We start from the raw sequence: 23,312 nt of genomic DNA, 5'->3' as shown, positions 1-23,312 counted from the left end.
GGAGGAAATACAGAAAGCCAGACAGGATACCACAAAATCCACCAGGGAGAAGTGGGTGGCAGTTTTCCAAAACCTAGGGAAAGCCAACTTGATCAACATGTTCAGGYTGGTCTCATTTGTCCTCAGTGTGCCAGGCTCAAATGCCTTTGTAGAGGATTCTCTCTCTAATGACCATTAAATGGTCAGACTCAAGAAACAGATGCAGCACATCTGTGACAAATCTGATCAAAAATGAACTTCAAATATCTGTGAACTGTGACTTGTCATGTAAGGACTTCTCTCTGGCTATGCAAAAGGACAAATGATTGCTTGAATCAGTCAAGAGCAGCAAAAATTATCCATGGAAAAAGTAAACTTTGAGTGACTCATGCCACTCTTTTCCATTTGAAATATATTCTGATTTATTTGATAATTTATTTTGAGGTTTATTCACATAAGTTTACATAATGATACAGTTTTAGTAAAGCTATAGACTAAATGGAATATAAAAATGTTTTGCCTTTCCAATTGAATAAGAATATATACTGTATATTCATTCACACAACACCATACCCACACCGCCGTGGCACCGTGCACTGGCACGCCACCTTGTGTCCCTTATTTGGTAGCGAGAAAGTTGGCAACCCATGCCGCAATATCATCGCGTTTGCGTAGTAGCATAGAGCAGTAYAGTAAAGTTGGTTGCAAAYGTAGAACACAAGGCAAACATTGTTAGCCTGTAGGGTCCCGAAAATGTTATGCTTTTTAAAAACGCATTTCATGCCATGCTYTGTCATTTTACYTGACTGGAGAAGAATCTTCCTACTGCGCAAAAGATCGAAACGACAGGCAAACTGAGAATCTGAGCTCAATAAAAACAACCTCGTCTTGAATCCATCAATATACTAGGTGTGTTGAGACACATATTGTACAATACGAGGAGGAAATTATAGTCCTAAAAAAGCTTTCCAGTTTCCAGTCAATGATGCGCAGCTCACTCCACTCGTGCCAAAAAGCATATATTATCGTTTTACTTTGTACAATAGGCTACTGTTCGCTTGACCTATTTGGAAGTTGAGAAAATATKTTGGTAGCCTACAGACAGATTAGAGTCTTCTCTTTCAGCAGGAGCAATTTGCTTTCCTACCTGTGTTTTCCCGCAATTGTATTTGAAATATTGCGAAAGGCCTGTTCTGGCCACATGCTGTTCACCGATAGATTTGCCACGCGTTRCCGAKCCCTTGTGATTGGGCTACACACAWTTAAAAGCTATTGATCCTAATCCTGGTGTAGTATTCTGAATGATTTAATTTCTTTCTGAACAGACAGCAGTAGGCCTAATTCTATAACTTTGGCAAATTTATTTCAATTTATCAAAGTTGCTGCAGCACGGTTCCCACGGATATGATTCTATAAGGAAATAAATGACYAAGTGTTACTGGAGAGATGAGAGCTACAGGCTCGTGTCTATCAGAGCAGAGAGAAGGAGAGAGATCATAGAAAGTAAATCTCATTCTAGCTCTGTGTGAGAGACTACAGGCGCGCTTCTCTCTCTTACCACAGCCACSGCAACGTGTTGGTCTCAAGGCTACAATGTAGCGCCATCCATGAGCCCAGGCCTGACCTTAKTCAATTCTTATCCGGCGCAGGCTGAAAATGTACGCTTTCACATTATGTTTTTTAAGGGGGCAMGAGGCAACTCGAATGAACCCTGATTGCTTTTTTTTTTTAATTACATGGCAAACGGTGAAGATTATTTTTCATGCCACGAGAYGTATAGGTTCCGGAACGAAACAGTCCAAAACTAAGAGGAGCCAAATTAAGCACTACCTAGCCAGCCCAAAGAGAGAGCATCGCATTGTGGGTTTTGTAGTTGACTTGAGCTGCAACAGATTTCCTCAACGATTTTCACATTGCTACCAAACCTTGTTATAACGACAACATTTTTCATAAAAAAATGATTGTTTATCACATATTAGTGTTATTTAACACTGTTAATCATTGGAATTAGTGGTTTGGATGGATTATCCTTTTAAAAACTACAACATCCCTGCAAGTACCTTTAATTGTCTCTTGGTTGATACTCTATCCCTTCCTTCCATTCTTAATAATGAATACACAAATACAAACACTATACAATAGCCTCTTACCTTTTTGCTACATTTCGTGGTCATCCTAGAGCAGCACTTTCTATGGCAGGCGTACCGACACACTGCAGAAGAGGACACAGAGTCAGACACAATCTCTATACCCTTACCCAACCTATCAACACTAAGTCTCCAACTGCTTTTCAGTCAACAACAAGCAAACTGCATCCCCTAACCTTTAAGCAACGTTCTAACAATGCTTTGTGTCCAAACACAACCCGTCAGTCAACAAGCAGACCACAAAGGCTTAAATATAGAGTAGGCAGTCTGGAGAGAGAAAGCTGGCAATGCCTGTGCTCGAGTGAACATTAGAGAGCGGATGGAGAGGAGATAGATTTATGAGAACAGCTGGATACAATTTGATTACAGACACTTAAGAGGCAGCACAGGAAGAGGGCGTGTGTGTGTGTGTGTGTGTGTGTGTGTGTGTGTGTGTGTGTGTGTGTGTGTGTGCGTTGTGTGTGTGTGGAAGGGTGGCAGTGTGTGTGAATGTGAAAGTGTGTGGGGGGGGTTATATCTGTGTGTGCATGTGTGTGTATGTAATGGTGGAGTCTGTGTGTGTTTGTATATATCAGTGGAGGCTCCTCCTCAGAGGAAGGGGAGGACCATCCTACTCAGTCAATTTCAGAAAAATGTAAATAGTGAAACATTTAATAAGTTTAGATACAACTATACTAAATATATTCACGTAACAGGAAACTATTCACACCCTTTACTTTTTCCACATTTGGTTGTGTTACAGCCTGAATTTAAAATTGATTACACTTAGAATTTGTGTCACTGGCCTACACACAATAACCCATAATGTCACAGTGGAATTATGTTTAATAAAAAAAAAACGAATTAATAAAAAATAAAAAGCTGAAATGTCTCGAGTCAAGTATTCAACTCTTTTCTTCATATTTTCAAGCATGGTAGTGGCTGCATTATATTATGGGTAGCTTGTCATCGGCAAGGACTGGGGAGATTTTTTGGGAGGCGATGAAAAYAKKCAGAAACGAGCTAAGCATAGGCAAAAATCCTCCAGGAAAACTTGAATCAGTCTGCTTTCCAACAGTCACTGGGAGATAAATTCACCGTTCAGCAGGACAATAACTTAAAACACAAGGCCAAATATACACTGGAGTTGCTAACCATGACGACATTGAATGTTCCCGAGTGGCCTAGTTACAGTTTTGACTTAAATTGGGTTGAAAATCTATGGCAAGACTTGAAAATGGCTMTCTAGCAATGACCAACAACCACCTTGACAGAGCTTGAAGAATTTTTGAAAGAATAATGGTCAAATATTGTACAATCCAGGTGAAACAAAGCTCTTAAGAGACTTACCCAGGAAGACTCATTGCTGTAATCGTTGCCAAAGGTGATTCTGACATGTATTGGCTCAGGGGGTTGAATACTTATCTAATCAAGATATTAGTGTTTCATTTTCCATAAATCCTTAAAACATTTGACTTTTTCTTCCATTTTGACAGAGTATTTTGTTTAGATTGTTGACACAAAAAAAAAGACAATCAAATCCAGTTTAATCCCACTTTGTAACACAACTAAATGTGGGAAAAGTCAAGGGATGTGAATACMTTCTGAAGGCACTGTATATCAAATCGAATGTCACAAATGCGCCGAATACAACAGGTACCTTACCGAGAAATGCTTACTTACAAGCCCCTAACCAACAACGCAGTTTGAAGAAAATAGAGTTAATAAATATTTACTAAATCAACTAAAGTAAAAAATCTAAAAAGTAACAATAACAATAATGAGGCTATATACAGGGGATACAGGTAGCGAGTCAATGTGCTGGGGTTCAGGTTAGTCGAGGTAATTTGTACATGTAGGTAGGTGTAAAGTGACTATGACTAGATAATAAACAGCGAGTAGTGTAAAAAACAAACAAAGTGAACAGTCTATAACTTGGGTGACTGGAGTCTTCGACCATTTTTTGTGTGGAGTGTATGTGTGGAGTGGAACTGTTAATGTGTGTGAACTCACGTTTGCAGACGCAGGCCCGGTCCATCATCCAGATAAGAGAGGAGCAGTATTCGCAGTAGGTGGGGATGCTGTACTGGGTGGACTTGAAGATGTGCCCATTGTGCTCCTCAACCTACAGAGGGTGATAGAGGGGCTCAACTCAGTTTGCCATAAAGATACAGCCATCAAATGCATTACAAAGTGTAGAGATACGGTATAGAATATAATACTCACAATGTCAGGTTCCTTTTTCCTCCTCTTCTTGCGTTCTGGTTTGGGGGCCTAAGAGAACAGGAGACAAACAGACCAGTGACTAGTCCCATCAGGCCTTCGCCCATCAAGCCTTCGCCCACCCATCCATCCAACATGCCATGCACCCACCCATACATCCAACACAGTGTTAATGTTGGCAATCTTTTTTGACATTTAGTCTAGTCTTCATCATTTTGACAAAAATATCACTTAGTCACATTTTGGTCATTTAAATAACGACTTGGTGTAGTTATTGTTAAAAATGACGAAAACAATGGGCCATTTTTGTAAACTATATGCCCTTAATTTGTCACATTTTAGTCAAATCACATTTGTATTTCCTCTTTAACCTATAGTAAGCATAAATCACTGACTTCCATGTGCACAAACATACATAGCCATGTCCTACCAACATATTTTTCTGCATAACATCCTATTCTCTTCCCAACAGCAGACATATGACAAACATATCTAAGAATATATATGAATGATCTGCCCATGTAAATTCCTAATTCAGCCTACATAAATATTGCACATTATCTAGCAAGCACAGAGACAGAGCGAGAGAGACAGAGCGAGAGAGACAGAGCGAGAGAGACAGAGCGAGAGAGACAGAGCGAGAGAGACAGAGCGAGAGAGACAGAGCGAGAGAGACAGAGCGAGAGAGACAGAGCGAGAGAGACAGAGCGAGAGAGACAGAGCGAGAGAGAAAGAGCGAGAGAGAAAGAGCGAGAGAAACAGAGCGAGAGAAACAGAGCGAGAGAGACAGAGCGAGAGAGACAGAGCGAGAGAGAGAAGCACAATCACCAGATGGTGCCGCAAAGTAGTATGGGTTGCACCTCAGTGGCATCATTGCCTTTGTTATCAACGTTCCACGGATGCCGAAGCCACATTGATGTCCAAAAGTAGAACGACAGCTAATGGCCGTTTCGCCCAGTGATGTAGTCGAGTCACTAAACCTAGAGTCCCCAATGGTCGAGTCCCTATGGCTGGAGTCCTGGTCCAAGTGCTGAGTCACTGGATCCACATTGACTCAAAATAAAGTTATTTACRAAGTCAGTTATAGTGTAGTGGCAAGAGAAATGTAGTCAATAAATWGTTTGCTATCTCTTTTACTTTCTTTGTGTGCCACCAAATGTTTACGTATAGGCTACTGGTAATGTTAGTAGGGCCACGTTCAGTTGCAAAACTTTCTTGAATGTTGCAGACGGAATTCCATGAGTAGAGCCAATGTTATTCCCAGGGAGAACGACTGACCCCGCGCTCATTGAAGCCACAGAAGTTCAAGGCTGACCGCGGTACTTCAGGCATTGTTAGCAGAAAACAGGATCCCGCATGATAGTGAATAGGCAAATGGCAATCTTCTTGGTCAATCTTTGTGTAGATAAATACAACATTTGAAGACAATCATGGTACCAATAATTGCTTCTAATACACCAGATGTATGTCCTTGAACCGATTATTTAAAAAAGAATCAAACACAGAAGACGTTTTAAGGATAATTGGAGTTGCTAATGGCAGCCTGCAGAGCCTARCTGAACGTTCCAAAATGTTGCATCCTGCTGTACGCGGCCCAGTAGCATAAAACGGTTAAGTAGCCTAGTTCTAGAATGGCCCGCGATATGCTTTATGAATGTAAAACGCAGCCCACCAATGCACGATAGAAAGAAACAGCATTATGGGTCTTTTGAACGGTAATCTCTCAAGCCGTTTTCTCTGAGGGAAAGAGGGAGACGTGGCTACAGAATCTGGCTTTGAAATGCAGTGGGGAAAGTAGGAGGGTTGAGCGAGACTACAAAATCAAAGACAGACTACTTCTCTATACTGAAGGGAGAGAAAAACATACTGTTTTTTTTCTCTTAAACTAAATGATGCTATTGTTTCAATTTTCTTGAAGCAGCGTGTGTTTTTTTATACCCCTTTTTCTCCCCAATTTCGTGGTATCCAATTGGTAGTTACAGTCTTGTCTCATCGCTGCAACTCCCATATGGACTCGGGGAGAGGCGAAGGTCGAGAGCCGTGCGTTCTCCGAAACACAACCCAACCAAGCCGCACTGGCCACTTAAACCTGGAAGCCAGCCGCACCAATGTGTCGGAGGAAACACCGTGCACCTGGCGACCGTGTCAGCGTACACTGCGCCCGGCCCGCCACAGGAGTCTCTAGTGCGCGATGGGACATCCCAGCCGGCGAAACCCTCCACCAAACCCGGACTACGCTGGGCCAATTGTGCGCCGCCCCATGGGTCACCTGGTCGTGGCCGGCTGCGACAGAGTCTAGACTCAAAAACAGAATCTCTAGTGGCACAGCTAGCACTGCGATGCAGTGCCTTAGACCACCGCGCCACGCCACTCGGGAGGCCCTAGCTTGTGTTTCTTAACCAGGCAAAGGGTAGCTAACTAGAAGGCTGGTGGTGACTGGTTTGCTACAGGGAAGCAAGAGAGTTGCCTGCACGATGTGTATAATCGAAAGCGGGYCCAGAGCGGAGCCTGTCTGCCTACACTCCTCGCTTGCTCCCCTGCAGCTCACCAGCTGATGTAGGCTGTGTGTGCCGGGTGTCACGTGTCCTTCGCACTGCTGTCACGATTTCTGTTGACCAAATTAACACTGATCCAACATGCCATGCATCAGCTTGTAAGACTGCTATAGGATTTCCATCTCAATGGGACTGACCCGTCGAAGCATATTCTAAATAAACAACACACACGCATTGACACATGTACGGACGCAAGCACTCACCCACCCACCCGCCCAGCCAAAATCCTTCCACCCGCTCACACAAACCCTACCTTGCCGATGGTGCTGTCCATGGGCTTGTACTCGGTCATGAACTCATCCAGGAAGACCTTGAAGGTGTTGACCCAGACCTTGACGGGCGACTCGRGCCAGTCCCTCTGCTCCAGCCGCATGCTCTTCTCCAGGATGTGTTCAAACAGGGCGTACAGGTCCTTATAACGGATACTCTTACCGTCATCCATCTGGAGGAGAGGGAAAGGGGGAGAAGGAAGAGATGTGGGGGATTGGGATGAGGGAACGAGGAGAAGAAGATATTAGCGGAAAAATCCCATATGTGTTACTGTAAAGAGTTTTGAYATCTTTTGAGAAAGTGTTATAATGSAATTGATTACAGTACTACCGTCTAAAGTAGTATGGGACAGGCAGAGATGAGGAGGAAAATAGTAGTGAGGGAGGCAAGATTACAAAAATCGATTCATGTGCTACAATACAGTCAGCCACTGTCCAAGTAAAAAAGTATTTGTGGTCACTGACGGTTGTGATTGGGGTGCCCAGTACCTTGAGGCCCACTGTAAAAGTGATCGTGACCAGTGCCCAAGAAAACCAAGGTGGCATGGCCAAATGACTATCGCCCAAACGCACTCACCCCTTTCATCATGAAATGCTTTGAGAGGTTGGTCATGGCCCACATCAAGMCCAGCATGCCAGGCACACTGGACCCACTTCAATTTTCTCTTTGGACAAGAGGAACACCTATGTGAGAATGCTGTTCKTTGAGTACAGTTCAGCATTCAACACTATTGTTCACTCCAAGCTAGTTACCAAGTACAGAGCCCTGGGTCTGGGCACCACCCTCTGCAACTGGATCCTGCACTTCCTGACGGGCAGACCACAGGCTGTGATGATTGGCAACAACACCTCCACCACACTGACTCTTAACACAGGGTTGTGTCCTCAGCCCTCTGCTGTACTTCCTGTTCACCCTCGACTGCGTGGCTTTGCACGACACCAACTCCATCATCAAGTTTGCTGACGACACCACGGTTGTAGGCCTGATAACCAACAACGACGAGTCAGCCTATAGGGAGGAGGTAAGTGTTTGTGGTGCTAGGACAACAACCTCTCCCTCCATGTCAGCAGAACAAAGTAATTGATTGTTGACTTCAGGAAGCAGAAGAGGGAACACGCCCTGATCCACATCAACGGGACTGCAGTAGAGCGAGTCAGCAGTTTTTAGTTCCTCTGCGTCCACCGAGGACTGCTCATGGACCAACAACACCACCACTCTTGTCAAGAGGGTGCAACAGCGTGTCTATTTCCTAAGGTGGCTGAAGAATATTGGCATGCCAACCCGGGTCCTCTCCAAATACTACAGCTGCACCATTGAGAGCGTCTCGACCGGTTGCATCACGGCCTGGTATGGGAATTGCTCCGTAGAAATATGGGAACAAATAGTAAACTTTTTACTACACATAAGTGAATTTGTCCCAATACTTTTGGTCCCCTAAAATAGGGGGACTATGTACAAAAAGGGCTGACATTTCTAAACGGTTCACCCGATATGGATGGAAAATATCCTCAAATTAAAGCTGACACTTTAACCTCATAGTCATTGTATCATTTCAAATCCAAAGTGTTCGAGGACAGAGCCAAAACAACAAAAAATGTGTCACTGTCCCAATAAAAACTCACTTTATTTGGCCACTTCAGCTGTGATACAAATCTTATCACAATATCTAGGCCTATGGGCTAGGCTACATGACACAATGCACGCAACTATGATTTGAAAAAGMCAGGGAACAAAATGCACGCGTTGTTTCTTGCCTTAGACTGCACACTCTAGGCACAAACAGTGATACAATTCTCACCCATCAGACKATTCTGAATTTAATCTTGACTTTACATATACTAAATAATATATGTGTGAAATTAGTTTGATTTAGAATGGACCAATAGACATGTCATCGGTATGCACTTAAATAGCGAATGGAGGATGCTTTTCCTGCGGTTCATTTTCATGCCAGCCAGGTAGGCTACTCAGGTTGTAAAGGAAAGCAATGTGCTTAATATTAGGAAAGTTGAGAAATAAATATAGCAAGCCTATAGAAAGCTGATGGTATTCTCCTATTTTTAATAGAGGCCATCAAAGGCCTATAAAAATGTTGCGCAACATGGGCTTATAGGAACACACATTTAATTCCATGCATCAACCAGCTATGCGGAGCTGGCTCTTTCTACACAAGAGGTGATCCTATTCCACARAAACTCTGAATGCCAGGGCTCTCATGAAGTGTTTGACTTGATTTTCCATTGCATTTGCATTGATGACAGACTGATTAAAGGGACAATATATCATTGAGTATCAGGCCATTAACGATTGGCCGTTAGAAAGTTTAGTAGCCTACTAATGACCATTAGCGGCATCAGAGCGCAGTTTTGGAGAAGCCTAGTTACCGTGACTCAACCTCATGTGGAATTTGACAGCGGTCATGACTCGTGAATGCCAGTGTGGCAGAAATACAGTCACCATAACAGCCAAATTAAACCCCCCCCCCCCCCCCCCCCACACACACCACAATTGCTGCTACTAGACTCTTATTTAATTGCTAATCTCCCTTTTCACTGATACATGTGTAATTATTGTACTATAAATTGTGCCTCCTGTATTATACTTATGATAAAATGTTTATTCTATTCTACTAAGCCATTAACTTTATGTTCAAAATCTTATCTTTTATTATTGTTGCGAAGGAACCTGCAAMTAAGCATTTTGTTGGACGGTGCATACCATGTGTATCCTGTACATACGACTGATAAAACCTTCAGACTTGAAAGGACCGCGAAGCAACCACAGTGGTACTCACAGCCAGAGCGGTCGAGTAGGAGTTGAATATGTTGAGGCGGAACTCCTTCAGAGCCTTCTTGAAGACCACATCCACCAAGGTGTCCTTCTTGCCGTCCTCAGAGTCCAGGTCATTGATCTACGTGGTACAATAAATGGTRATAATAAATACAGGTTTTCTTCATCAAACTCATCAAATACTGTAGTCTACAAAACCTAAAGTATGCTGCTGCTGTGTAAATATGTGACTATCGTATTATACGGCATAGTACAATACAGTACTGCTTTAGCATTCTGGTGTGTGTATGTGTGTGTGTGTAGCGTTCTGGTGTGTGTACACTAAGTTAAAGGTAGACTCAGCAAAATGACGATGCCACGAGTAGCACCACAGATTTTGAGAGTAGCGAAATGCAAGAAATTGCTCTCGCACAGTCACACACAGTATCTGCGTATGTGCACGGGTTGGCATCACGCTGTTGCAGCCTGGTATAGCCACAGGACCAAAACAGCGGAGAAGTTGAGCCTCACGCTACAACGACCCATTATGCTGTTTACTGTCTGCATCTACGACCTATCGCTGAGTCTACCTTTAATGATGAAGTCATTTACACGACTGTATTTGAGAATAAGTGTATGTTGGTGAATGTACAGTTCATTCGGAAATATTCAGACCCCTTGACTTTCTCCACATTTTGTTACGTTACAGCCTTGTTCAATTATTAATTAATTTGCTTTTTTCCCCCCTTCATCAATCTATACACAATAGCCCATAATGACAAAACAAAAACAGGTTTTTAGAAATGTTTGCTAATTTATATATACAAAACTGAAATATAACATTTACATAAGTATTCAGAGCCTTTACTCAGTACTTTGTACAGCACCTTCGGCAGAGATTACAGCCTTGAGTCTTCTTGGGTATGATGCTACAAGCTTGGCACACCTATATTTGGTGAGTTTCTCCCGTTCTTCTCTGCAGATCCTCTCAAGCTCTGTCAGGTTGGACGGGGAGCGTCACTGCACAGGTGTTTTCAGGTCTCTCCAGAGATGTTCGATCGGGTTAAAGTCCGGGCTCTGGCTGGGCCACTTAAGCACATTCAGAGACTTGTTCCGAAGCCACTCCTGTGTTGTCTTGGCTATGTGCTTAGGGTCGTTGTCTTGTTGGAAGGTGGACCTTCACCCTAGTCTGAGGTCCTGAGTGCTCTGAAGCAGGTTTTCATCAAGGATCTCTCTGTACCTTGCTCCGTTCTTCTTTGCCTCAATCCTGACTAGTCTCCCAGTCCCTGCCCCTGAAAAACATCCCCACAGCATGACGTTGCCACCACCATGCTTCAGCATTGGGATGGTTCCAGGTTTCCTCCAGACTTCCTCCAGACTTGATGCTTGGCATTCAAGCCAAACAGTTCAACCTTGGTTTCATCAGAACAGAGAATCTCGTTTCTCATGGTCTGACAGTCTTTAGGTGCTTTTTGGCAAATTCCAAGCGGGCTGTCAGGTGCCTTTTAATGAGGAGTGGCTTCTGTCTGGCCACTCTACCATAAAGGCCTGATTGGTGGAGTGCTGCAGAAATGGTTGTCCTTCTGGAAGTTTCTCCCATCTCCACAGAGGAACTCTGGAGCTCTGTCAGAGTGACCATCGGGTTCTTGGTCACCTCCCTGACCAAGGCCCTTCTCCCCTGATTGCTCAGTTTGGCCAGGCCTCCAGCTCTAGGAAGAGTCGTGGTGGTTCCAAACTTCTTCCATGATGAATGATGGAGGCCACTGTGTTCTTGGGGACCTTCAATGCGGCAGAATTGTTTTGGTACCTTTCCCCAGATCGGTGCCTCAACACAATCCTGTCTCTGAGCTCTACGGATAATTCCTTCGACCTCATGGCTTTGTTTTTGCTCTGACATGCACTGTCAACTGTGGGACCTTATATAGACAGGTGCGTGCCTTTCCAAATCATGTCCAATCAATTGAATTTACCACAGCTGGACTCCAATCAGGTTGTAGAAACATCTCAAGGATGATCAATGGAAACAAGATGCACCTAAGCTCAATTTCGAGTCTCATAGCAAAGAGTCTGAATACTTATGTAAATAAGGTATCTGTTTTTTATTTGTAATACATTTGCAGAAATTTCTAAAAACCTGTTTTRGCTTTGTCATTATTGGGTATTGTGTGTAGATTGATGAGGATTTTTATTTATTTAATCAATTTTAGAATAAGGCTGTAACGAAACAAAATTTGAAAAAAGGGAAGGGGTCTGAATACTTTCTGAACGCACTGTTTGTATACACTTCTGTACGTGTGAGCGTGCATCTGTGTGTGTGTGTATTGTGTTTTGTGCATCATCTTAATTAGGAAACCAACAGTATTCTGTGGTGCCCCGTGCATTTACTTGAGAGTGTGTGTAAGACGGACAGGTGTACATAGTCTGTCTACCTGCGTATCCCTCTGTCAGTCTGCCTACCTTCTTCATGAGGAAGTCATTCATGCTCCTGTAGTCATGGGCGCTGGTGAGGATGTGCAGAGCGTCGTTCTGCCACTGGGCAGGCTCTAGGGCCACGCTGCTGATCTTGACGCTGCGTCTCCGCACTTTGGGAGAGGGGTCCTTGTTCTCCTTGGAATCCCGGCCCCTGGTGGCAGTCAGGTCGGGACTGTGGGGGGGAGATGACGTGCCATCTTGACCCGCAAAGCACAGAGAGACAAAGATACAGTAACGGTGTTGTGAAGACAATTGTTTTGGTTTTCTATTCAGTTTTATTTTTAACAGCACGTCACCTGTGCAACTAGAGGCAACAAAACTCAGGATCACTTTTAATCCACAAACAGAAACACCTACAAGGCTRTTCCTCGCCCTCCCTTTGACAAATCTGACCAAAACTTTATCCTCCTGATTCCAAGCAAAAACTCAAACAGGAAGTACCACTGACGCACTCAATACGGAAGTGGTCTGATGAAGCGGATGCTAAGCTACAGGACTGCTTCGCTAGCACAGACTGGAATGTGTTCATTGATAACATTGAAGAGTTCACCACATCAAGTCACCGGCTTCATTAATAAGTGCATTGATGACGTCATCCCCACAGTGACTGTACGTACATACCCCAACCAAAAGCCATGGATTACAGGCAACATCCACACTAAGCTAAAGGCTAGAGCTGTCGCTTTCAAGGAGCGGGACACTAACCTGGAAGCTTATAAGAAATCCCGCTACAACCTCCGACGAGCCATCAAACACACAAACGTTAATACAGCGGGACATGTCTTTAAGCCTTTAGCTTACTGTGGATGTTGCCTGTAATCCATGGCTCGCTTCGAGGGAACCAACAATGAACCATACATGAGAGCACCAGCAGTTCCGGACGAAGTTGTGTGCTCTCGCTCCCCTTAGCCGATGTGAGTAGGACATTTAAACAGGTTAACATTCACAAAGCCGTGGGCAAGACAGATTACCAGGAAGTGTACTTCGGGGCATGCGCTGACCAGCTGGTGGGTGTCTTCACTGACATTTTCAACATCTCCCTAACCCAGTCTGAAATAACTACATGTTTCAAGCAGACCACCATAGTCCCTGTGCCCAAGAATGCCAAGGTAACTTGTCTAAATGACTATCGCCCCGTAGCACTCATCTGTAGCCATGAAATGCTTTGAAAGGCTGGTCATTGCTCACATCAACACCATCATCTAAGACACAATGGACCCACTCTAATTTGCATACCGCCCCAACAGATCCACAGATGACACAATTCCTATTGCACTCCATACTGGCTTCTCCCACCTGGACAAGAGGAACACCTATGTGAGAACGCTGTTCATTGACTACAGCTCAGTGTRACAACACCGTAGTGCCCTTCAAGCTCATCACTAAGCACAGAACCCTAGGACTGAACACCTCCCTCTGCAATTGGATCTTCCTGACGGGCCACCCCAGGTGGTGAGGGTGGGCAACAACACATCCACCAAGCTGACCCTCAACACGGGGGGCCCCACTGGGGTGTGTGCTTAGTCTTCTCCTGTACTCTGTGCTTAGTCTTCTCCTGTACTCACTGTTCACCCACAACTGTGTGGCCGTGCACGACTCCAACACCATCATTAAGCTTGCTAACGACACAAGAGTGGTAGGCCTGATCACCGACGATGATGAGACCGCCTATAGAGAGAAGGGCAGTGACCTGGCAGTGTGGTGCCAGGACAACAKCCTCCCCCCTCAATGTCAGCAAGACAAACTAGCTGATTGTGGACTACAGGAAATTGAGGGCGGAGCACGCCCCCATCCACATCAACGAGGCTTTAGTGGAGCAGGTCGAGAGCTTCAAGTTCCTCGGTGACCACATCACTAAGGAATTATTATTATTATTATTTTTTTTTTACCCTTATTTTACCAGGTAAGTTGACTGAGACACATTCTCATTTACAGCAACGACCTGGGGAAAAATTACAGGTGGGAGGGGGGGTGAATGAACCAATTGTAAGCTGTAAATTAACATGGTCCACACACACAGTTTTGAAGAAGACACGACAATGCCTCTTCCCCCTCAGGGGGTGTTGCGTACGCGCCCAGTAAATCACTAGGGCCGAGCTCCTTGCCATCCAGGACTTCTATACCAGGCAGTGTCAGAGGGAGGCCCTACAAATTGTCAAAGACTCCAGCCACCCAAGCCACAAACTGTTCTCTCTGCTACCACACGGCAAGCGGTACCGATGTACAAAGTCTGGCTATTTAGTAGTCAAGACATGACTACTAAATAGTTAAACAAATAGATACCCTCTTAACGCTAACTCATCACATACACTTCTGCTACTGTTTATTACCTATTCTGTTGCCTAGTCACTTTACCCCTACCTATATGTACAAACAGTTGAAGTCAGAAGTTTACATACACTTAGGTTGGAGTCACTAAAACTCGTTTTTCAACCATTCCACAAATTTCTTGTGAACTAACTATAGCTTTGGCAAGTCYGTTAGGACATCTACTTTGTGCATGACACAAGTAATTTTTCCAACAATTGTTTACAGACAGATTATTTCACTTATAATTCACTATCACAATTCCAGTGGGTCAGAAGTTTACATACACTAAGTTGACTGTGCCTTTAAACAGCTTGGAAAATTACAGAAAATGATGTCATGGCTTTAGAAGCTTCTGATAAATGATGTCAATTAGCCTGAGTCAAATTGGAGGTGTACCTGTGGATGTATTTAAGGCCTACCTTCAAACTCAGTGCCTCTTGCTTGACATCATGGGAAAATCAAAAGAAATAAGCCAAGACATCAGAAAAAAACATTGTAGACCTCCACAAGTCTGGTTCATCCTTGGGAGCAATTTCCAAACGCCTGAAGGTACCACGTTCATCTGTACAAACAATAGTACGCAAGTGTAAACACCATGGGACCAAGCAGCCATCATTACCGCTGGGAAGGAGCGCGTTCTGTCTCCTAGAGACGGACTTTGGTGCGAAAAGTGCGAAACAATCGCAGAACAACAGCAAAGGACCTTGGAAGATGCTGGAGGAAACAGGTACAAAAGTATCTATATCCACAGTAAAATGAGTCCTATATCAACAAAACATGAAAGGCTGCTCAGCAAGGAAGAAGCCACTGCTCCAAAACCGCCATAAAAAAGCCAGACTACAGTTTGCAACTGCACATGGGACAAAGATCGTACTTTTGGAGAGAAATGTCCTCTGGTCTGATGAAACAAAAAAATAGAACTGTTTGGCCATAAACCATCGTTATGTTGCGAAAAAATGCTTGCAAGCCGAAGAACAACCATCCCAACGTGAAGCACGGGGTGGCAGCATCATGTTGTGGGGTGCTTTGCTGCAGGAGGACTGGTGCACTTCACAAAATAGATGGAAAATTATGTGGATATATTGAAGAAACATCTCAAACATCAGTCAGGAAGTTAAAGCTTGGTTGCAAATGGATCTTACAAAATGACAATGACCCCAAGCATACTTCCAAAGTTGTGGCAAAATGGCTTAAGACATCCAAAGTCAAGTTATTGGAGTGGCCATCACAAAAGCCCTGGACCTCATCCATAAGAACATTTGTGAGCAGAACTGAAAAAGCTTGTGCCAGCAAGGTGCCTTCAAACCTGACTCAGTTTCACCAGCTCTGTCAGGAGGAATGGGCCAAAATTGACCCAACTTATTGTGGGAAGCTTGAGGAAGGCTACCCAAAAACGTTTGACCCAAGTTAAACAATTTAAAAGCAATGCTACCAAATACTAATTGAGTGTATGTAAACTTCTGACCCACTGGGAACGTGATGAAATAAATAAATCATTCTCTCCACTATTATTCTGACATTTCACATTCTTAAAATAAAGTGGTGATCCTAACTGACCTAAGACAGGGAATTTTGACTAGGATTAAATGTCAGGAATTGTGAAAAACTGAGTTTAAATGTATTTGGCTAAGGTGTATGTAAACTTCTGGCTTCAACTGTATATACCTCAATTACCTTGTACCCCTGCAAATCGACTCGGTACGGGTACCCAGTGTACGTAACCAAGTTATTGTCAATCATGGGGCTCCCGAGTGGCACAGCGGTCTAAGGCACTGCATCTCAGTGCTAGAGGCGTCACTACAGACCCTTGTTCGATTCCAGGCTGTATCACAACCAGCGTTGATTGGGAGTCCCATAGGGCAGCGCACAATTGGCCCAGCATCGTCCGGGTTAGGGTTTGGCCATCATTGTAAATAAGAATGTGTTCTTAACTGACTTACCTAGTTAAATAAAAGGTTAAATAAATAAAAAATATATATGTATTTATTCCTTGTGTTATTATTTTTTTCTCTGGCTTGTTGGGAAGGGCTCTTAATTAAGAATTTCACTGTAAGTCTACACCTGTTGTTTATAAAGCATGTGACAATTTTTTATTTATTTGGAATGTCACATGTCCAGTGTTATACAATATGTAAGGGATTATCAACGAGGGGCATTTCGTTCTCTGGAAAATGATGAGCAACATGGAAGCTATGTTCTACGATGTGTTGTTTTCCAGAGAACGCATAGAAATGTGCTCATTTGCCGGTAGAAATGTGTTCAACATCCACTGAAGTAGCTAGGAAGTTTACTAGATAGCGTCAGTAGTTGCCTTGGTAACCAAATTAACAGACTTGCTAGTTTAGATGCAAACCCTAGCTTGCCATTATGAAAATCGAATTCAACAATGCCAATTACGTTTTCAATTCGACTTTTGCTTTCAAAAGCAGCTCAAACATAGAACATGTCAGAATGAACTATAGCATTTGAATTCTACCGTGCAAATATACCATGCGTTACTGGGAAATAACGCATGCTCTAGAATGCCCTTCAAGCTAGCAGAAACAATTATTCAACAATGCCATGGTATGAACAACTTTATTGTCCATTGCGCGCACACACACAGTGTATTTATTACCTGTCTTGTCGGTGCCGTCTCCCTGTGTGGACTCACTCCTGGTGGTCTGCTGCTTCTCTCTGGACAGCTTCTTCTCTGCATGCTTGGCCTTGCCCCAGAAACGCATCTTCCCTCGCACTCTGCTGCCACAAACACAGTCACACACAGGCGGTTTAGAACAAACCTTTATTCTATTTCGATTGGGCCGACCAGATTCGCCAGAGTGTGTGCTGGCTCGGGTTTGTCTTTGTATAATCTTTTCACATGTCCTTTTCGGCWCGTGTTCAGCAACTTGTGTGAAAAGGGTAATAGTCTGTTTAATACAATATGAGCTTAATTTGTTCCTCTGCATAATGATWGTAATATAATAATAATAAATGCCATTTAGCAGACATTTATCCACAGTCCTGTGTGAATCCATTTTTCGTATGGGTGGTCCCGGGAATCGAACCCACAATCCCTATGTTGAAAGAACCATGCTCTATCAACTGAGACATTGTGTCTTGCTACTGTAATATGGGCTAGAGAGCAGGAGAAGGTACTGTAGCTACCTTCCATCCTGACTGGATGTCTTCCCAAGCGCTGCTACCTTGCCCAGGTCCCCTGAAGACATAGTCTTGTGGAACTTCTTATGCTCTTCCTTGTGAGAAGCCTGGGAGAATAGAAAGTTAGGGTGTAGCAAGGTAAGTCTTGATACCAAACATAGGGAAGTGAAATGTTTTCAATATTCATTGATTGGGCATCAAAACYCTCAGGCTATTTTGCCATGTCTTTGAGTCATARGCTSAAAAGACAGAAGAGACACATTTGAGACATGAAAATGCATTGTCCTCTAGAGGGCAGTGCAATCAAACTTGAATCGCAGAACAAAGAAAAACATCCACGTTGGATGTTCCTACTGCATCCATCCATCACTCATTCATTCTGCACAAAACAACAGCTAACAGTCCACAAACATTCTAACATGTTTACATACTGAGACATGGACATATTAACATATAGAGTACAGACATATTTGCTCAGAAAACTACTATTTCAAACTAAAAGAGATATGACTGGGTGAGGGAGGGAGGGTGCTCATGCTCGGAAAGACCTGTTAGGGAAGTAATAAAAGGTAGTAATGAAATGGTGTCAATGGTAGAAGGTTCCAGCATGCATCACCGATTGCACTTCTGGCTAAGACTAGTTGGACTAACCTGGTCCCAGATCTGTTTGTGATAACCATAGGAGTTAACAAGACAGCACAAACAGTTCTGGGACCAGGCMAAGAGGAGAGGGACATTGCATTACTCCTCTTCCAGCAACTAGACGGATGTCACAAGTTCAGAGTAGACACAAGACTACTGCCCCAGGGTCAGATCAGCTCCAGGTCAGCTCCTTTACTACTGCCCCAGGGTCAGATCAGCTCCAGGTCAGCTCCTTTACTACTGCCCCAGYGTCAGATCAACTTTTAAACCTCCAAGGTTAAGGTTAGGGGTTAGGTRATCTGATCCTAGATCTGTGGTTGGTTAGTAATGCGTGTTTATGAAGGATGATTATTCTCTTCAGGAGAAAACACAGCTCTGAAACCATGGCATTACCACTTACAGTTGCAGCCATGCTGTAAAGTTTTTTTTTGCGACAAACTATCGCTAGAAGAGGACTGAGCCCGTGTCGGGTTTTTCCCTATCTGCGAAATAAAGGAGCGTCAAGCAAAGAGCTAGTAGTACAGAAACATGTCTCTGTCCAGTAGGTAAAAACTAAACGAAGCTGGAGGATGCTAGTTCAATAGGATTAGTCGTGTTAAAAGAGGCTTCTGGTGAGCGGGGGGGGGTTCAAGTAGAGGCAGGGGACAAGAGGGTGGGGGGGGGGGAGTGTGCGTTGGACCCCTGCAGGGTCGTTTACCATTGTCAGAGTCACTAGTACAGGGCCCTAGTGCCCGCCGTGGGGTGGTGAGGGGGGACGGGGGAGGAGGGGCAGGTGCGGGAACAGGGCGCGTGTAAACGTGCCGACATCGTCATCGTCTGACTGGCCCGCCCCACGGAGTTACAGCGGGGTCAGAAGTCGGAGCGGTCCGAGACATACGCCTTCTTTTTGGGGCCGGGCCGGCCACGCTGCTCAACCACACACACCACAACACGTCAGTGGTCTGGTACGTGATGGGAGATAGGGAATGTGTGGGTGTGGTGTGTGTGTGTGTGTTGTTGGTGTGTTGTGTGTGTGTGTGTGGTGGTTTGGATGTGGGAGAGAAACAGGTTGTGTGCTATATGTTTCATGGGAATCACAGAGACACCTACGGGGCTGATGTGTTCTATGTGGATATCACAGAGACACACTGACAGTCTGAGGGACACAAATTTACAAGACATGCAAACTTATACAAGCACACACTCTCACATGCACATACAAGCCACAGCTGCCCGTTCTATTATTAGTTTAAACAATATATCAGTATGAACTACACAACATTGAGTGCTTTAGTATATTACAACAGGATGAGTAACGAGTTACAGTGTGTAAGTTCTTAAAAAAAACTCCCAAAACTCTTTAAAAAAAAAAATKCCAAGATACGTATGTGTAAACTCTTTGTGTATTGTGTACTCTGTGTGTGTATGTCCTTTGGGTAGTGTACTTGTGCGCAACCCACCTCTTTGGTTCTCTGTCCAGCGGTGGCTCTAGAGGCGGAGGCCTCCTGTCTATGCATGGCCAACGACCGCTCCTGGTTCACCAGGTCCTTATCAGACCTACAACACATTCAGGAAACGTTACAACTATTTGTAGACTTTCAAATGTACGCATTTAGTTGCCTATTCAAACATATTTTTCCTGTGTTTTTGCTGTACAAGGCAATAAAAAACAACAGAAATAAGAAATACATTTCTGTACATTTGGAGAAAAGAAGAGCCCTGTGGTGATTTGTTGAAATGAAAGTGTTAATTTGTACACACTGCCCGTCAGTGAACAGAGTCAAGCTAGTGTAGAGAGAAGAAATTAATTACAAAGCTTTTGCTAAGTGACACTTTGACTGAGCAGCATCATTACAGCAACGTTACAGCAAAATGACACTCACTTGGAGAAGGGGAGCTTGCGTCGAGAGCAGAATGTAGTGTTGGTGGGGGGCTTCTCGGTCATACTGACAATGATGGTCTGGGTTGGGCTCTTCTGTGGTGCCTTGGCTGCTGCTTTGCTGGAAACTTCCCTACTCTCCAGGATACTGTTGGTGGAGACCCAGCTGTCCTGCACCGGCCAGCCTGCCTTCCTCTCCACCTGGCTGGGTAGGACTTCACCGGATGGGGCCTTGGGCTCGGGGACTATCTGGATGTCTACCTCGGAAGGACAAAGGCCATGGGTGGAGGTGGAGGAGGGGACCAAGCTAGACCTGTCTACCCCAGCTAAGTCTCTCCGAGGCTGGGTAACAGTACTGGGTGGCTGGGCCTTCTCTGATACTTCCAGGCCGGCGATGGGTGTAAGGCGGGAGGCAGTGGTGGTCACACCGGTCTGGAGTGCACTCTCTTGGGCTGGCGCCGCCCACAGCTCCCCCTCCAGAGGGGTCTCCTTCTGCATGCTGATGACCACAACCACGGGCCTTGGTAAGGCGGACTCTCGTCTCTCCTTCACAGGCTTGCCTGGGCTCTCTTGCTTGGGCTCACTGCTTTGGTCSTCAGAGGGGATATAGAAGGTAGCTTGTGGATCCTCTGCCACCACCTCCTTGATTGGGGATGGTATCATGGCGGGTAGTTCCTCCATCCTGGAGCTTGGATCATTCTCATTTACCACCTCTGGGTCCTTCTCTGGCTGGGGCTGGGACTCTGGAGACATTGGTCCATTCAAATCCTCTTGGGAAGAGGTCCAGAGCAGCGTGGACTGGTTATCATGGCAACCGGGGTAACCAGGCCTTCCCGCCTCCACATCCACGGTGGTGTCGAGCAGCTCAAAGCTCCCGTGGCTAACGGGGAAGCCCCGGTGGGGCGAGGAGGGCTGGTGGTCGTCCAGGGGACAGGGGGTGCTGTCCGGACACGGGGGTACAGGGGTCTCCTCCTCTTGCAGAGTCGCTCCTGTGCTGTGGGTCCGCACCTTGAGTAGCTCCAGGCTGAACTGGGCCTGCTCTAGCTCCCTCATGCGCCGGCTCTGTCTCTTGGCCCGCGTCTTGTGGCAGTTGGGCTCCTCTATACTCTGGCTTCTCTCGCTCTCTCCTTCTTCCTCCTCCTTCACTAAACATGCCGACTTAGACTCCTTAGAGTSTTCAGCAGGCCAGACTGTGGAGACATCTTGGATGTCATGATTGTGGTTGATCTCGAGGACCTGTTCGTCCGAGGTGTCAGTATCCAGGCCCATGGTCCTCTCTGGCTTTCTTTCTTCTGTGGTGGGGCTCCTTTGTCCATTGAGCAACTGCTTTTCATGCATACTCTGCTCTTTTAGTTCTGTGAACCTGTAGGAAACAGTCATTGTAAGCAAACACAGTTTAAAGCAATCTTCCTTCCATTCCTTCTCGTCTCCGATGTTATTCATCAATGTAGGATCATTTGGACCTGGGAGCAATAGTGTGCAAGCTTTTGTTCCAGCCCAGCACCAAAACACTTGTGTTTTCTTGAACAAACTATATGAATCAGGTGTTTGAGATCTAGGTTTGAGCAAAATTCAGCCTATGGAATCCTTATTGTGCATCTTTCTATACAGGTAACTGCCAAAACAAAGGAAACACCCAGATAAAGTGTCTTAATAGGGGTTGGGCCACCTTGAGCCACCAGAAGTGCCTTGGTATAGATTCTACAAGTGTCTGGAACTCTATTGGAGGGATGTTACACCATTCTTCCAGGAGAAATTCTGTCATTTAGCGTTTTGTTGATGGTGGTGGAAAACGCTGCCTCAGGTGCCGCTCAATTGTGTTGAGACCTGGTGACTGACACACACACACACATACTTTAAATGCCCTATGCTCCTTTGAGATCCRTCTTTCAAAGTCATTGAGCTCTCTAGCCATGGTAGCCAAAATAATGGGCAACTGGGTATTTTTATACATGACCCAATGCAATGTTTCCTCTAAGCTCCCCCGGGACTTGCACCATCGAGAGCATCCTGACTGGTTGCATCACTGCCTGGTATGGCAACCGCTCGGCCTCCGACCGCAAGGCACTACAGAGGGTAGTGCATACGGCCCAGTACATCACTGGGGCCAAGCTTCCTGCCATCCAGGACCTCTATACCAGGCAGTGTCAGAGGAAGGCCCTAAAAACTGTCAAAGACTCCAGCCACCCTAGTCATAGACTGTTCTCTCTGCTACCGCACGGCAAGCAATACCGGAGCAACAAGTCTAGATCCAAAAGGCTTCTTAAAACTTCTTATGGCTGCAATCCCGTTAACGGGATGATATGACAACAGCCAGTGAAGGTGCAGGGCGCCAAATTCAAACAACAGAAATCTCATAATTAAAATTCCTCAAACATACATGTATCTTATATCATTTTAAAGGTAATCTTGTTGTTAATCCCACCAAATTTACAGCGAAAGCACCACAAACGATTATGTTAGGTCGCCGCAAAATCACAGACAAACAGTCATTTTCCCAGCCAAAGACAGGAGTCACAAAAAACAGAAATAGGAGATAAAATTAATCACTAACCTTTGATGATCTTCATCAGATGACACTCATAGGACTTCATGTTACACAATACATATATGTTTTGTTCGATAAAGTTCATATTTATATCCAAAAATCTCAGTTTACATTGGCGCCATGTTCAGAAATGCCTCCAAAATATCCGGAGAAATTGCAGAGAGCCACGTCAAATAACATAAATATTCATCATAAACTTTGATGAAAGATACATGTTTTATATAGAATTAAAGATAAACTTGTTCTTAATGCAACCGCTGTGTCAGATTTCAAAAGCTTTACGGCAAAAGCACAATATTCAATAATCTGAGAACAGCGTTCAGCCACAAAAGGAAGCCATACAGTTACCCGCCAAATTGTGCAGTCAACAAAACTCATAAAAAGCATTATAAATCTTCACTTACCTTTGCTGATCTTCG

The 23,312-nt window shown here is 44.6% G+C and overlaps 1 protein-coding gene across 1 annotated transcript in view; it reads right to left on the bottom strand.

Moving 5' to 3' along the window:
• Positions 1 to 23,312, bottom strand: part of myo9ab (myosin IXAb) — a 186,258-nt gene that overhangs the window by 12,446 nt on the left and 150,500 nt on the right. The window contains exons 25-34 of the mRNA XM_070439636.1: positions 20,350 to 21,708; positions 19,927 to 20,023; positions 17,852 to 17,952; positions 17,322 to 17,443; positions 12,380 to 12,591; positions 9,948 to 10,064; positions 7,137 to 7,325; positions 4,332 to 4,379; positions 4,119 to 4,230; positions 2,130 to 2,191 (exon numbers count right to left, since the gene is read on the bottom strand). Of these exons, the coding sequence (XP_070295737.1) occupies positions 2,130 to 2,191; positions 4,119 to 4,230; positions 4,332 to 4,379; positions 7,137 to 7,325; positions 9,948 to 10,064; positions 12,380 to 12,591; positions 17,322 to 17,443; positions 17,852 to 17,952; positions 19,927 to 20,023; positions 20,350 to 21,708 (2,419 nt within the window). The remainder of the gene's footprint in view (positions 1 to 2,129; positions 2,192 to 4,118; positions 4,231 to 4,331; positions 4,380 to 7,136; positions 7,326 to 9,947; positions 10,065 to 12,379; positions 12,592 to 17,321; positions 17,444 to 17,851; positions 17,953 to 19,926; positions 20,024 to 20,349; positions 21,709 to 23,312) is intronic.

The sequence above is a fragment of the Salvelinus sp. IW2-2015 genome, linkage group LG4q.1:29 (genome assembly GCF_002910315.2).
Source record: "Salvelinus sp. IW2-2015 linkage group LG4q.1:29, ASM291031v2, whole genome shotgun sequence".
NCBI classification, from domain to species: domain Eukaryota; kingdom Metazoa; phylum Chordata; class Actinopteri; order Salmoniformes; family Salmonidae; genus Salvelinus; species Salvelinus sp. IW2-2015.
This window is presented reverse-complemented; position numbering and strand designations above follow the sequence as displayed.